Below are 17477 nucleotides of genomic sequence, written 5' to 3' on the forward strand. Positions count from 1 at the left end.
GCTTAAAATAGCTCATTTTTTAAAAATAGGGCCAAAAAACCCCTTTTCCCTTATATTGGATCTGGCTCCATTTGGAAATTTGGTTGCTTGATTGTAATTTCTTATTAGTTTTTGGTTGATACTCTCGCCCAGATATCTTCACACTTTCATTTTCGTTTATTAGATGAATTCTCAACCATGCACAATTATGAGTAAGATAGAATTATGTGCTGATAGCAAATGAAGAACCATAAAAGTTAAACATAAAGTATTTTAAATTAGCAGGAGTGAATATTCTTACTTTTATTTATAGCCTGACATTTTTCATACCTGTCCTTTTGGTTTTTGTTTTGCATATATATTGTTTTTATAATTTATAATTTTATAAATGTGAAATTAAATAAATCCTGAAATGCTTCTTTAGTATTATCATAGGACCATTAAACCTTAACTTTCTTAAGATCCTATGATTTTAGGCTATTGAAGATATTGCTTCACTGATCTAAGTTTTTCATAAAGTATTACTCTTGAGCTCTGTTTATGCATTGAATGGAGAATCATGTTTAATCATTCCAGTTTCTTTGTTCAGAAATCTCATATTAATAAAACCACATAATTTCTTAGGTATCTAATAGTCTTTGAAAAAGTATATGATTTGCAGTGGTAGTTATATGGGCACAAAAGCCTTCACATTTAAGGCCTTGATGGCTGTTGCTTGTTAATTTCTTTGGCATTCCAAACAGTTGAGTGACCATGTTATTTTTAGTGTATACAGAACAGCTGAGTCTTTCTCAAATAGCCTTTACATTTTTTACCCCCATAGATACACTAATTTATCTACATTTTCTTTTATTTATATACCTATATGGTCATTTAACACTTTTCTGAAAATTCTGGATAGTTTTTCTTTAGTAGCAGCGCTAAGATAAAGGAAAAAAAAAAGATCATTCCGTGTATTCTTGAGAAGATTGAATACAAGTTTTTCAAATAGGTTTTCTTTGTTTGCTTTGGGAGAACTTAACTAGATTTTGAAATGACATTATTGAATACATTAGGGCAGTAAATTATGGGAAGATAACCATTAATTTGTCAGTATATTCTTGTTAAGGTCTTGGGCTTTGCTGATTTCAAATCCTGACTTCACCACATAGTGAAGTTACTTAGGTTAGGTTTTCTTAGTCCTCAAGCCTTTCTTTCCAAAGGTATGAAATGAGGATCATAATAGTACCTGCTCATGGTTGGAAAAATTGAGATAATGTATATAAAGTCTTAGCATACTACCTCATGTCATATGTCTTTACTTCTAAAACTTTAAGGATTAATGGCTTTTTGTTTGAAATATACTAATTAACTTTTTTAAAGCATGCATTTTTATTTTTCTTCAGTATTTTAATTGATTGCAAAGTCACTTTAATCTATAGTTTAGTACCTCTGATAGATACATTTAGTATATTTGAATGCCTTAGAGTTACTATATGTTCCTGTTGTAGTTTATAAGAGATTATACCAGGGTTTCTTACATTTACAGTTAATTTTTTACTCCTTTTATATTATTAAGGCTTTCACAAAGTTTTGTCCTTGAATTGGGAAAAAACAGACTTCCATGAGTTAACCCACATTTTAGAGATTCAGAAAGTAAAATTTTAGTACTGGAAAAAAATCAATTTAAAGTAGGCCATCAGAGACTTACCACTAAAATTTCAACCTGGAAGGAGCTTGCTTCTAATTATATTTTCAGAAGTAAGCTTTTAATAGAAAGAAATACATTGCCATTTTGTTAATGTGTTCCTGATGTTTTATCCATTGAATTACGGGATACATGACAGAATTCCATCCAACATTATTATTGTGGCACAAAGCACAAACAGGAAAAAAATGAATTTCAGCTGTTTGAGTGAAAATGTAAAAGTGTGATAGGATGGAAAGAATGTCGTGGACTATTTTTTATTCATTTAGAGAAAAAAACTATAAAAACATTTACTTAACCAATTTTTTTCACATTACCTTTTTGAAAATGTAAGGACAGTCTGTTAACATGGATGTTTCACAGCTGAATGCTTAATAATGTCAGACATATTTAGTGACCAGTTAGCCGTAGCTCATAGAAGGGAGGGTCTTCTGTATGCTACTTCTAAATTTTCCTTTACTGGGGACATTTAGTCAATTCAGTAAGTATGTTTTGCATTAAAACCCAGGTTCTTAATTTATGTTTTTGACTTGGGAGAATTACAGTGGAAATATAGAGCAAACAAACTTTTCACGTATTAGTTTTCTTTGGTATTTTTGGACCATGAATTTTATACTGTTCCGTTGTATTATAATTATTTTTATGAAATTAGGAAATGTAAACGTGAATATTTTCCACATGAGGAAATTAATTGCACAAACTTCTAATTTATTCATTTTTATTCTTAATGTATTAATGAGATCCTGAGAGTAAGCATGCTTGCTCACTATCAAATGGAAAGGACTCATTATTCTTTGTTTTGGATTACAGGCAACTTCCTTTATCTGTATCATCAGCATGAATGGCTAAATCCATTTATCAGATGCATCTCAACACTATTCAGGCTCCTTTTATTGACTATATATTTTAAAGCCACACTGTTGGATGGTGGGAGACGTAAAGAGGAAAAAAGTGCCATCCCTCCTATCTTGCTTATAGGGTGGAAAAGTCCAAGGATGTTACATGACTACAGGATTATTTTGAAATATGAATTTTAATAAAAAGATATTCCCAAGTGTAATATTGTGACCATGCTAACTTATATTGCAACTGATTTTTATTATAAACAAGACCTAAGTCATTTAACTCATTTTGTATTAAGAAATTAAAGTCTGATTTTGATATTCTATTGTTACAGTGTATCTGACATTGTTTAGAAGGGTGCTGCAGTGACTGAGATTAAACACTGAAGTTAGAAGTAAATTATTTCTGTGTATTAAATGAAATTGATTTTTTTGTTAGGTGATGATGGAGTCAGTGTAGAAGAAGGTGGGAAAACAAAAAGAAGCCAGAAGGATGATGAGGAACAAATTGCTAAATATAGGCAGCTCTTGCAAGTTATTCAAGAAAAAGAAAAGAAAAGCAAAGAAAATGATATGGAAATGGAAATTAAGTGGGTTCCAGGTAAGAATTAGATACTAACTAAATGTTCACTTGTTTTCCTTTGTTTTGGGATGTTGGATATAAAAGAAAAGAAGATCAACTCTTTGGAAACATAAACTTAAAAAAATCACATTTTCAAGGAGTGTTTTGGTGAGGAAGATAACATGATATCTGCATGCATGATTTAATTCACTTTAGCACCAGCATTTTCTACTGCTGTGGCTTATTGTCTCTTTAATTTACTAACTACAAATTATCCATTTATAAAAGTAGACCTTTCCTAGGTTTGATTCCAGTATTCTCAGGTTGTAGAAGTTTGAATCCAGGCACCATGAAGTCATTAAACTTTTTTTCAAAATATGTTATTAATAAGTGGACTTTTCTCTAGTAACTGCTACTAGACTTTAATTAGTGAGGTTTCACTAACACAAAATATGTAATACATAGTCTTCTGTCTCAACTGTGCGATGTTTGAGTATTTTTGAACAAAGAAGTAAAGCATCATAAGTGGTTTTTATAACTGCCTTGAAGAGTTCAATAACCCCATACTAGTACAATAACATTAAAACCATGTCAAAGCTAAACAAAGAAAAGCTAGGATAAACGAGGGTTGTTTTCTAGCGTATGCATTTTTTCTTAACAATCCTGGGCAAATCAGCATGTACCCTTGCAAATAATGTGGGGTTTTTTTGCAAATTACTGCTTTTTACATATATGTATATCTTTTGAAGGTAGGTATAATTTTTGACAAGGGTTCAATTCTTATAGCCTCAATTCGTCTCTAGATGAAAAAATACTACTTATAGCACCATTGCATTAACTGTTCTATATTCAGTTACTTCTGTTTCTTACACTACTATGTTTTTGCACTGAGAGTAAAATATCTGTTAGGTTGTTTTTATTTGCGGGGGGGTGGGAAACTAGGATATTTTGATATCTGAGGATTGATTGACTCTTGCAGTAAATTTATTAGGATATACACATATCTTCTGCCTATTTCTATAGGAACATGGTGCTATGTTATAACCCATTTGTTTTAAATGCTTGGCTTTTGCAGGAAGTGGTGGTAAGAAAAAATAAAGTTTAGTAGTGTTATCCTATGAACAGTGGTTGAGAGAATTCAATTAATTTAGCCTGGAGAGGAAAAGTTTAAAAAGTGACTTAATAGTTATTTTCAAGTACTTAGAGGCTGAGTATGTAAACAGAGACTTAATCTCACATACTACCTCAGAAGTCAGTGCTTTTACCAGTGGATAAAAGTTGAAGGAAAGTAGATTTCAGTGTAAGGTAAAGAGGAATTCTCTATATCATTAGGATTGTTCATCAGAAGAGCATAGAGGCTGCTTTAAGGAGTTGAGTGTCCTTTATCAGTAAGTCTCACAATAAGGCAATACAACCATCCCACTCAGAGATGTGTGAAGAAATTTTTTTATATGAGGTCCTTGGATTTATGATTCCAAGAAATGTTGGATTTTGTCTTTTAGTCAAGTATGTTGTAATTGTAGCTTAATTCTAATCTTAGAATGAGCTTATTGAATGAAGATATTTTAAATGAACATATTTTAAATTGAGGTATTCAGGTGACTATTTGAGAAAGAAGATTTAAAATAAAGTTGATTGCAAAGTTTTATATTAAATATTTTAGAGCTATATTGAGTGGGCCAGATCTAACCTTTGTCTTTATTAGTACAGTTATGTAGTGCAAATACCAAAAAGTGATACATAGGAAGATTTAAGCAGTACAGTTTTCCTAGGATAAACCTCACTTAGTCATGGTTCATTGTACTTTTTTTATATTCCTGGACTCAGTTTAGTAATGTTTCATAAAAGATTTTTGAACCTGTGTTAATGAGGAATATTTGTCTATAGTTTTCATTTCTTGAAATGTCCTTAATTAGCTTTTGGTATCAGGGTAATGCTGATCTCATGTGATGAATTAGCAACTGTTCCCTCTTATATTTAGCAGTACATTTTTATCTTGACTTTGCTATTTGTGGATGTGATATTAATGTCATATAAAATATTTTGAAAATGTAAAGTGAAAAATTAGCATCTGTAACTCCATTACCCTTATTCAGCCACTGAGTGATTAGGTAGATTGTGGTTTAATTTATCATTTCTCTGTTGTTGAATATTTAGTCATGTTTCTGATCTTTCATTACAATAGGCCCATGGCATTGAAAAGAAATTTGATCTAAGGCTGTTACCATTCCCAAACCCACAAATATCAGTACTTTCTTAGATCTCTTCACTTTTATCACCAGCCAAGTAATAGGCTTGCTATTTTAGGGCCTTTTACTTATAAAAACAATTTTTTAACAAAGATGCTTATTCCCACCCACCCACCCCATTTTAGAAACGTCTGTGCATGTGAGAACTTGTAGAGACCACAAGGAGAAGCTAATGCTGGCAGTCAGGCTCACTCATCAGTTAGTAACATAACTTCCTCACTCACATAGCCGCTTTACATATGCTATGGATCAACCTGTGGTTCTCTCACAAGCTGTTAAAACTACTAGTGTCCAAGCCTCAAATTTTAAATCTCAGATGCCAAACATCTAGAATGTTATAAATAATCTATAGCTTTTTCCATATTTTAAATTATTTTCATAGGCTAGCTTCCCAGAAATGGAATTACTAGGAAAGGACATGGACACTTTTTGTGTCTTGAGATTACTGCCAAATTGCTTTCCAAAAGGGTTGTACCGGTTTTTAATGCCTTCAACAATGATGAAAGTGCCAGTTTCATGGAATTATCATCAACATTCGCTATGTAATTTTTACTCTTAGATGAATGAAGGAAAGTTGATATTTTGCTATATAATGCATTTTTTAAAGTCTTTAACCATAGTATTTTTGAAGGCCCTGTGTGGGGTATTATTACCCTGTGAATCTTTGGTATGGATGTGCACACAAGTGCGTGCGTGCGTTTTCTTTGTGTATGTAAATGTAAAGGGTCTTTTACATACTAGACATGTTAAATGAGAAAAATGAACTACTCTTTCAGGATCTCAGTTTACTTATTTGGAAAGTGGGACTAATAATACCTTTCTTGCTTAATTTGAGATATTATAGAGTACTTTGTAAGCTACACAGTACTATTCATGTCACACGTGTATTTTGTTGAATTTGTGTCTTAAGAAATGTATGTTCCCAGTAACAATTACCCTGAACCACAGGACTTTTTTGATGTTATACTTCAGTAAACCACAGAGGGTCAGTATGAGATTATACTATATCATGCATCAGTTTTTCTGTGGCTTGAATTTCCAAAATATTAAACTCTGCAGAAAAATAAGTACTCTTAATAATCACTAACAGTTGCTGCACTTGGTGTGGCTTGAAAGAAATTTTAGTTTAGACTGTTTAAACTTCCTATCTTTTTACATTGGATTATACAATGCAGTAACATTAGGAGTTTAATTCTTCGAGGGTAAGTGTTAAGGGAGGCAGATAACAGGTACATGGGTGTAACAACTGGAGTGAACTACTCTTTCTCTTGATGTTTTAGTTCCTCACAGAGGTGTGATAATACAGCGTTATTGAGATTATAAATGATTAAAAATGTTGAATTTTAAGATTTTTAAGGAACGTTGTAATTCATTGTTTTGATGTGGAGTAACATTGCCCATCTCATTGTGTTGCTAATAAGGTATCCTGCCTGACTCATTTTGATGAGTACAGAAAGTAACACATGTAATTAGCATATTGAGACTTTATCAATGAATGTGCCTCATTAGGGAATTAGTAATATACATATAAAGCATAATGAATTTTATCTCATATATTAAATAACCTCCCCTAATAATTTATGTGATAATAATTTTTTGTTGTAGATACTGCAAGCCGTGTATTTTAATCTTTGAAATTTCATCCAGAATATGAACAGATAATGACATGTTTCTTTGTCTATAATCTTAAAGGAAATTAGATGTGATAAAAGTCCTCTTTTTCTTAGTTATCTCCTGATTAATAGACACAGGTGAAAAGGATATCTGGTCTTTTTTCTACTCATCATCCTGCAGTGCCTCAGCTTTCCTTCAAATATTGAGCATATGCCAAGAACCATTCTAGACACCATGTGAGCAAAACATACAAATCCTTGACCTCATAAAGCTTATATTTCTGGTTAAGGGGAGACAGATAAGTCTTCAGTAAGAAAGATATTTGAGCAGAGACTAAAGGAAGTTGAGGTCGGGGGTGAGCCATGCAGAGGAGATTGTGCGAGCAGAGGGGATAGCAAGTGAGCGGCCTTGAAGCTGTGGCTTATCTAGTGTGTTTGAGGAGCAGCACAGAGAACAGTGTGACCACAGTGAGTGAGTGAGTGAAGGAGAGAATAATGGATGATGTCAGAGAGGTAATGGGGCCAGATCATGAGGGTCTTGCAGACCATTTTAAGGGCTTGAACATCTCTGAGTGAGATGAGAAACCATTGGAGTATTTAAACTGAGGAGCAATGAGATCTGACTTGTTTTTTTTCCAGTTTTATTGACATATAATTGATATATGTTACTGTATACGATTAAGGTGTACAGCATAATAGTTTGACTTACATATATTGTAAAATGATTACTGCAGTAAGTTTAGTTAGCATCCATCATCCCATAGATACAATAAAAAGAGGAGCTGACTTATTTTTAACAGGACCAATCTGGCTGCTCTACTTGAGAGTAGATTAAAGTGGCAGGGAAGGACAAAATTGGGGAGATCAGTCAAGAGGCTATTGTAATAATCCTGAGATAATAAAGATTGTGGGTTGGACAGGTTTTCAAGGGAACTTCAGAAATTCTCTTTGTCACATGTAAGATGCCTATTATATATTGAAATAGACATGCCAAGGAGATAGTTGGATATCCAGTTTAAAGTTCAGGGAAGAGGTCAAGACTGGAGATATAAATTTGAGAATCTTCATTGTACAGATCTCTGTAAGTAAAGAACACCAACGGAGTGATTGTAGGTAGAAAAGAAAAGAGGTTCAAAAATTGATCACTTGGAGTACTCCAGCATTTAGAGGTTGAGGAGAGGTGAGCAGAGACCATCCAGAGGCAGCTGGGAAGAAGCTACCAGAAACAAAGGAGGAAATTCAGGGTTGTGGGGTATCCAGGTGGCCAAGTGAAGAATGCATTTCAGTGAGAAGATGGGTCAGTAAAATACAGACTAAGAAAAACCATGGGATTTAGCAATGTTAGAGACCATTGAAGAGTTTTGGTAGAATGGGGAGGATGAGCTTAATGGGGTTAGGAGAGAATGAGGAGTGGAATTGGAGACAGGAGAGACAACTCCTTTTTCTAAAATATTTGACGATTAGGAAGTTGCAGGCATCATCACACTTCATCCTTAAAAAAATACTTCGACATGTAACTTCCAAACACAAAGACATTCTTCTACATAAGCATGACGGTATTATCACACTAAGGGAATTTAATATTGTTAAAATAGTAGTCAGATTTCTCACTCATTCCAGTAATATTCTTTACAGTGTTTTTTCCTAATCCAGGATCAGTCAGTTTTAAAGTGTCTACAGTAGTTGACTTGTAGAATACCCACAATCTGGATTTGTCTGATGGTTTCCTCACAATTCAGCTGAAAAGTTTTTGGCAAGAATTTTCCATGAATGATGTTGTATACTTCCCATTGCTTCACATCAGGAGGCACATAATGTCAGTTTGTCCCATTTTTTGTGCTGTTAACTTTGCTCACTCAGTTAAGGTGGTGTCCTACTGATTTTCCATCATAAAGCTCCACTTTTTCGTTTGTAACTGATAGGTAATTTGTGCAGTGTGTGAATATCCTGTTCCCCAACATTTTACTTGGTGATGTTATAGATTTTTATAGATTTATAGATCCTTGCTTGATTCAGTTATTATATTGTTGGTTGCAGGATATTGATTTTCTGTTTCTGTCATTTCTTCTACATTTGTTAGTTAGCATTCTAACTTATGCTAGTAGAACTCCCTCTAGAAACTGGAAGGGAAAGTGAGATCAAGAGAGCATTTTTCTTTAATATGAGAGGAAATAACAGCATGCTATATTACTTCTGGGAGTGATCCACAGACAGGAAAAAGTGATGCAGAGGACTACATTCTAAAGTAGGCAAAAGGAGTTGGAATGTTTTTGCTTGAGTGGAGGAATTGGCCTTTGGTAGATGTGCATGGACATTTCATCCATTGTAACAGGAGAGAAGGGAAGGAATATGGTCACAGAGGGTAATGAGTAGAAATGGTGGTGGGAGCTTGTGGTACTCTTCTATTTGCTTATATTTTTCTAGTGAAATGGGAAGTAAAGTCATCAGCTAAGAGTAGGGATGAGGTGGGAAGGGGGTGATTGTAATGATGGACCATAGTATCTATGTTGGGTTAGGAGGGAAATGAGGGTATATTGGGGTGACGGATGGGGCAAAAGTCAGAGGATTGACGGACTGTAGGTCCCTGTGAGACAAAAGAATTGTTAGCCTTGGGGTACTAGAGAGAATAAAATGGAAGGATTGGAGCTAGTGGTTGAGGAGTAGGATTCTTGAAATTAAGATTATGGTGTGTTTGCAGTTTGGGTAATGACAGTTCTAGTTATGGGGGGAGTTTCTGAGATTACAGGGAGTATGGAATAATAGTCAGTGAACTGTGAGGCACAGGATGTTGGAACAGTCATCTGTGTGGATATTGGAATCACCAAGAATTATGACAGGGCTAGAATTGGAGAGAGTGGCAGTGAGCCAAAGCTTAGCTGTTCAAGAAGTGAGGGGTGTGACTGTAGTCATTAGATCTCTGCAGTAATGGGGGAGTAGGTGGTGTAGTCTGATAACATGTTACTAAAAGTTGGGGACTTTAGGAGGAAGACCAGCCAGTGGACTGGAGTTGGCAGTGAGTAGCAAGATGGACAGACTGTGGGAGAGAAAAATTCACCACCTAAAAGAGCTGCAGGAGAAACAGTGTCCTCAGAGAAGAACCAGGTTTCAGTGAGACTCAAATTAGCAAGGGAATGAATAAAGAGGATTTTGTTAATAACTATTAATGACTGATTATGATGGACTAAGGTGTAGAAATGTTCTTTTTGGGGAAGGGTGGGAATGGGAATATTCAGCATATTTTTAGGAGAAGGGAAGATTTGGAAGTTGTGGACTTCATGTGATGACAGAATTAAATAGAGATAAAGGATATAATGAGATGAATACTGACCTCTTAAAGCAGTACTAGTGGTGAGACTGTCAGTGTCTGGGCAGATCTTGTCAGAAACACCCAGAGCTGTGGGATTCTTAGTCTTTTGAAGGAGACATGGAAGGCAGAGAAGAAGGAAGGACTCCTTGTTGTCTCACCCTGCAAGAGGTGTCTTTCTTGACTCCCACGCACGGAGGCGAGAGGTGGGGTTGCAGCTCCTCCTCCCTCTACTTACTCTTTCCTCCACGCTTCACAGCTGTAGTTCTGTTTGATTCTGGTATCTGATCTTTATCCTTTGTACTTCCTTTTTCCCCATCTTTATTCCATCTCCGTTTCTCTATTCAGTGACCCAATGGGAAGCTTAAACACAGAGACATTAATGACCTGTATCTGTGGCTATTGTGTTATTCATTCTTTATTTAGAAATAAAATGTTTTGAATCAGTTGGGCATTCATTTTGCTAGGCAGCCCGGTTTCAAACATTTTAATTTTCAGACATCTCAAAACCTGTTCACTATTTACTTTTGGCTATATCTCTTATTTCCATTTATTGCCAGTGTATCCATTATTTGAAATATAGTCGCAAAACTGATTTTGGGTCAGAACTTTTAAAATAACCAGATGTTTAAAATTTTGAGTTCAGTGTAGAGGAGAGCATTAAATGGAAATCTAAAATAAGCTAAAAAGAATTTGCAGTTTGCTTCATGTTTTGGTGATGGGGAGGAAACCAGTTTGCAGTGCACTGTCATAACTTGTACACAGCTAATACATAGCTTGAATTTTAAAACTTAGGTGTCCATTCCTTCCTTAAATCTTCCAGTTAACAGGTTGACTATAAGGGCCTTGTACGGTAATAAGCTGAAACTTTTACTGTGCCGCCCCCCAAAAAAGAAAAATTAAATCATTTGTGGAATGTGTAATAAAAATGAGAAGCAGCTAGGGTTATCTAAAAACAATGGTAGCGGGACTTCCCTGGTGGCACAGTGGTTAAAAATCTGCCTGCCAATGCAGGGGACACAGGTTCAAGCCCTGGTCCGGGAAGATCCCACATGCGGAGGAGCAGCTAAACCTGTGCACCACGACTACTGAGGCTGCATGCTGCAACTACTAAAGCCGGAGGGCCTAGAGCCTGTGCTCCGCAGCAAGAGAAAAGCCAGTGCAATGAGAAGCCCGTGCACCGCAACGAAGAGTAGCCCCGGCTCACTGCAACTAGAGAAAGCCCGTGTGCAGCAACGAAGACCCAGTGCAGCCAAAAATAAATTAAAAATTAAAATTAAAAAAATTTTAAAAATTAAAAATAAATAAATAAATAAAAACAATGGTAGCTAGCACATTTTCTCCATAGAGTTGCCAGTGAATTTCTCAGAAGTTACTGGATTAACAATAATTTTCTCTGTTAGTATTAAGATTTAATTAAGTTTTCCAAGAAGCTTTTAAAAAAAAGATCTAAAGCAAAACTGAAGATATTTTTGTAATAGTAGCAGTTTCAGAAAGTGCTAAAAATTCCCATACCTTTTGAAGTTTTAGGTTAATTGGTCTGCTGTTTTAGGATCCCAATTAAATACGTAAATCAATAAGTGCTTCTGGTTGCCAGCATCTAGGCTGATTCTCTTAATGTGATCCTTTCCCTCTCTGCCTGTGTGTCGTGTCAGTTGTACTGTTTGCATCTGTAGCTACTATTTCCAGACAGTAGTACTTTTTTTGACTTTGCGTTAGATTTACAATCTGCCCCAAATCGGTTCAAGAACAGAGAGTGTGTTTCATGTATTGTTTTCCTGCAGCCCACAGCAATGGTGATTTGTTTGTAGTTGTGAATTCTTTGGTCTTTAAAGCAGAGCTTTTGCCTATTGTATTTGAGGTTGTCCCACGTCATCATTCTGTATACTGACTGCCTGGCTAGCACACTGTCATTTTTCACACACATGTTCCATGTGTTATTTTGACAGAATTCACTCAGACTACTTTCAGCAGTTTCATTATTGCTGTTCTTTTTTTTCTAAGATTGAAAAGTCATATAACCTTATACTACTTTAACACATTTGGTTTTTTTTCCCAATTTTTTTGTGATAAAATATACATAAAACTTTACCATCTTAACTATGTTCAAGTGTGTAGTGCAGTGGTATTAAGAACATTCATACTATTGTGCAGCCATCACGACCATCCATCTCCATATGCATTTTCATCTTTATAAAACTGAATCTCTATATCCATTAAACAAGTCTTCATTGCCCCTCCCCCAGCCCCTGGCCACCACCATTCATTCTACTTTCTGTCTCTCTGATTTTGGCTACTCTAAGTATCTCATATAAATGGAATCATACAGTATTTGTCTTTTTGTCACTGATTTCAGTTAGCAGAATGTCCTCAAGATTCATCCGTGTTGTAGCATTCTTAAGGCTGAGTAATATTCCATGGTATATATGTGTGTATATATATGTATATATGCTGCACTTTGCTCATCCAATTCATCCATTGATGGACACTTGAGTTGCTTCTGTGTTTTAGCTGTTACACATTCCTTTTTACCCATTGTCTTCTACAGGCACATGTAGTTGATTATACTCACGTTTTGCATTCTCCTTTTTTGTTTAATTTCTCATACTTATTTTTATATGTTTCTAAATAATCTCTTAATCATAATGCCTGCATCACATTCCATTGTGTATCTAATTTATGTTTTAGGCTCTTTCTAATGTTTTGCTATTATGGAGGACATAATAACCTTATATTGAATTTTCTTAGGGATAAATTCCTATGAGTAGAACATCTTCATGCCTCTTATCATTTATCTTGAAACAGTTCTGTTAATTCATGGTGCTAACTAAGGAGCTTCTTATTTTTTAATTTATGAAGGCTCCTCAGAAATGCTGATAAAATATACAAAATCAAATCTAGAGTTTCTACAGTTGGCTCAAGGTTTGAAGCCACATAAAGGAAAAGGCATAAGTACTTTCTATAGATCTTTGGTTTGATATAAAACTTAATCCCACTTTGGGACCATATGCCATGTTCCTGCGCTCTGAAAGATTTGCCAGCCTTTCTCAGTGCCCTTTTGGTTAGACCATTGTAGACAACTGCTCACTGACTATAATGCAATGATAATTTAAAACTTTGAGGTCCAAGGTAAAGCTGGTAAAAATATTGTGGCTTGAACTGGTAGCTAAGCAGGTTAAATCTGCAGGTATCGTGTGGGAGGGGCTCTATATTATTTTCAATACACAGTGACACTGTTTGCCTGATGTAATCTGCTAGGGGAAGAGAGTGTACAAGTACTTTTCCCCCTCTCATGATAATCTTCATTGAGGATGGGGGATAGTTCTCATCAAATGAGCTATCAAGAGATAGCCTTAGCTCAATCTACTCATTCAGTGACATGGAAAACTTTTATCTGTAAAATTATTTGGCATAAAGTTGAAAATCTGATCCTATGTATGTCAAAAGATGAGTGCCAATAATTTGACTTGGGCGGGTTCCCTTGGTGTTTGGAATGATACGCGTCAGTGGTAAATTGAAGCATGCATTTTGAAGGCATAAGAATTGGCTTGCATAAATTAGGGATATCTGTCTTGGACTTCACCAAGCTTTTCCTAAGCATTGTCACCTTAGATTGTCGTAAATTATATTTCATTTTAGGTTTCCGTTGCTGCTTCTTTTTGTGGAAGCATAGGGAGATTTAAAAAAAAATTTTTAAGTAATTTATTTGGATTCATAATTTCGAACCAGAAGCAGACTTCTCAGGGTATGGGAACAGTTTGGTCTACGGCCAGGATCACATGTGTGACAATGTCTAAGAAGCCTGTCTTCTGATTAATAAGCTGCTCTGAAGGTCTTAAAAAAAAAGAAAGCCAACGGAAGTCTTTGCATATTTGCTGTTGAACACTGCAGGCTTCTAGGCATACGTGTTGTTAGTTGGTATTCCAAGATTCTGATATCTTTTTGGACCCAAAGAATGCTTGACCCATCATAGATTACTTTAGTAGATTTCTGTCAACAGAGAATCCCTAAGAATAGAAACAGTGCTAGCTTATAAAACAAGCCATGGATATATTGAAGTCCTAATTTTCAGTGTTACTTTCATTCTCTATTAATTCTCATTCTGTAACTTTCCAATGTTGCAGTGGAGGACACTGCCAATGAAATAAACTCTGAGTTAATTACAAATACTAGAAAAGGAGTAAACCTTAAATGGTACTCTACTTCAGAGATCCCCAACCAGCATACCACCTGTGGATTACAGATTTGCCCAGGTATTGATCCCTTTAGCCTTTAGACCAACCAGAGCCCCCAGCTTCGTTTCCTTCTCTGGTAGCCTCCTCCTTTTACTCCAGTGTGCTGTGCAAGCATTATTTTTTATATCTGTCATAATAGGAAAAAGGTTGGGAAGACACTGCTTTCCTGATAGTTATTTGGGAAGTCTTTTTAGCAGTAGTCAGAATTACAGTTTACTTATATAAACTCAGCCCAGTATATGTGGAAGAAAATACTTAGATTGCAGCAAGAAAAATCTAGCTTAAGAGGTTGTTAAATATTGAAATGCTAGGGAGGTTGAAGTGCTTTTCATTTCTTTTCATTTTTATTGAAGAAAGATTTTTTTGTTTAATTAATTTAGAAATGACATTTCGGTTGTACTGCAGCCTCAAAATGCCCTTATGTTAATAGCTTCCGTAGTCAGAACCTCTCCCAGGGAGGAAAACAATTAGACACCCCTAAGTTTCAAGCCATCAGTTTACAGGTGGATTTTCCAAAAACAGTGGATAGATTGGGACTGTCTTATAATGAAGTTTGGGATAGCATTAGTAGTTTACTGTGATCATGGAAAGAGCATAGAGGGCTTATGTCAGAAAATCTGAGTTTAGGTACCTACTGTTCTGATGGGGATTAAATGACTAAAGGCAGTGAAACCTAGTTTAGCACACAGTTGTCAAAGACTGAACATTTACTACCCTTTTTTTTTTTTAAACAACTTTATTGTGGGAAAGTAGAGCATAGATACAAAAGTAAACACTATGTATGTATACAGTTTAAAGGAAAAGAAGAAAATGAACACCTGTGCACCCAGCTTAAGAAAGAACATTACCAACATATGCGGTTGCCTGTGTGACTCCTCTCTTACACCCTCTTCCTTTCTCTATCAGAAGAAACTATGAAACTGCATTCCATATTAATCATCCCCCTTTTCTATACAATAGTTTTACCACCTATGCATGTATCCCTAAACAGCCTATATTTAGTTTTATTAATTTTGAACTTTATAAAAGCGTCCTCTGTGTATTCTTCTGTCAGTTGCTTTTTGCTGTTAATGTTCTGTTTTTGAGAGTTATTCATAATCCATATATGAAGACATGGTCCGTTAATTTTCACTGTTACATAGAATTCCATTATAGATATATCATAGTATATCTGTTCTATTGCCGGTTATTGTGGTGTTTTGCTATTATAAACAATGTCTTTGTGAATATTCTTGGACTTGTCACCTAGGTATATATTGAATTTCTTGGATATGTGTAGAATTTCTTGGTTGTACAGCATGCTCACAATTACCTTAACTAGGTCATGCCAAATTGTTTTCCCAGGTGCTTGTACCATTTTACTCTAACCAGTAGTGTGAGTTCCCATAGCTCTTTATCCTCACCATTAATTTATATTGTCAGGTGATTTTTTGCCAGTTGAGTATGTAAGTAATGGTATCTCATTATGGTTTCAATTTGTGTATTACTCTCAAATATTTGTTGAGTTCCTGCTCTGTGTGACAGACTCTTCTCTGATAGCACTGAACAAAACAGACAAAGATCCAGGCCTTTGTGGGATCTTACATTTTAAGTGTGTGTACATTGGGGGAGAGGGGATGAAGGGAATTGGTAAACAAATAAATAGGTAAAATAATCAGATGATGCTTAAGGGCTATAGAAACAAAAGAATAAAACCTGGGGGCTTCCCTGGTGGCGCAGTGGTTGAGAATCTGCCTGCTAATGCAGGGGACACGGGTTCGAGCCCTGGTCTGGGAAGATCCCACATGCCGCGGAGCAACTGGGCCCGTGAGCCACAACTACTGAGCCTGCGCGTCTGGAGCCTGTGCTCCGCAACAAGAGAGGCCCCAACAGTGAGAGGCCCGCGCACCGTGATGAAGAGTGGCCCCCGCTTGCCACAACTAGAGAAAGCCCTTGCACAGAAACGAAGACCCAACACAGCCCAAAATAAATAAAGTAATTAATTAATTAAAAAAAAAATTTCCTCATTCTGACTTCTTAAAAAAAAAAAAAAAGAAAAAGGATAAAACCTGGATGGGGAACAGGAAGTTCATGGGTGGGAGTGGGTAGCCATTTAAAAAGGACAGTAAGCGAAGGCTTCATTGAGAAAATGACATTTGTACAAAGAGCTAATGGGAAAGACATTGCACCCTGTGTGTTATCCTGGGAAAGAACATTTCAGGCAGAGGAAGCAATAAATGCAAAGAGCCCTGAGGGGAAAGCATTTCTGATTTGTTCAGGAATAATGAGGCAGAATGAGCCAGGGAGTGGACAATAATAGAAGATGAGGGCAGAGAGGTGGCCAAGTCACAAAGGGTTTTGTAGACCTCTGGATGGACTTTAACTTTTACTTGAAATGCAGTGGGAAATGGAAGTGATATGACCTAGCTTACGTTTTTAAAGGATTGCTCAGGCATTTGCCTAATTACTAATGAAAAGAATATTTTTTTTCCTGCTTTCTTATCTGTGAAATACCTGTTCATGTCTTTTGACCATTTTTTATGTAGTGTTCTTTGTCTGTGTTTTAGTGACTCATAGGAGTTCTTCCTCTGTTTGGAGTTCTTCCTATATTTTGGGCTCGTCTTTTTTTTTTTTTTTTTGAGGTACGCGGGCCTCTCACTGTTGTGGCCTCTCCCGTTGCAGAGCACAGGCTCCGGATGCGCAGGCTCAGTGGCCATGGCTCACGGGCCCAGCCGCTCCATGGCATGTGGGATCTTCCCGGACCGGGGCACGAAACTGTGTCCCCTGCATCGGTAGGCGGACTCTCAACCACTGCGCCACCAGGGAAGCCCTGGGCTTGTCTTTTATCAACCATATATTTTGCACATAGCTTTTCCTAGTTTGTGACTTTCCTTTTTACTCTCCTCAGAGTGTCTTTTGAAGAACAAAAATGGTATAGTCAAGTTTATTAAACTTGTCCTTTTATTCTTATGTACCTCTAGTTCACATAAGTGTACTCATTATAATCTCTGGAATAAGACACTCTTT

The 17477-nt window shown here is 36.0% G+C and overlaps 1 protein-coding gene across 1 annotated transcript in view; it reads left to right on the forward strand.

Moving 5' to 3' along the window:
• The window catches only part of ESF1 (ESF1 nucleolar pre-rRNA processing protein), a 58210-nt gene that overhangs the window by 16910 nt on the left and 23823 nt on the right, over nt 1-17477 (forward strand). The window contains exon 8 of the mRNA XM_007450196.1: nt 2948-3109. Coding sequence (XP_007450258.1) covers nt 2948-3109 — 162 coding nt within the window. The remainder of the gene's footprint in view (nt 1-2947; nt 3110-17477) is intronic.

This window comes from Lipotes vexillifer, unplaced genomic scaffold (assembly GCF_000442215.2).
Source record: "Lipotes vexillifer unplaced genomic scaffold, Lipotes_vexillifer_v1.1 scaffold137, whole genome shotgun sequence".
NCBI lineage: Eukaryota > Metazoa > Chordata > Mammalia > Artiodactyla > Lipotidae > Lipotes > Lipotes vexillifer.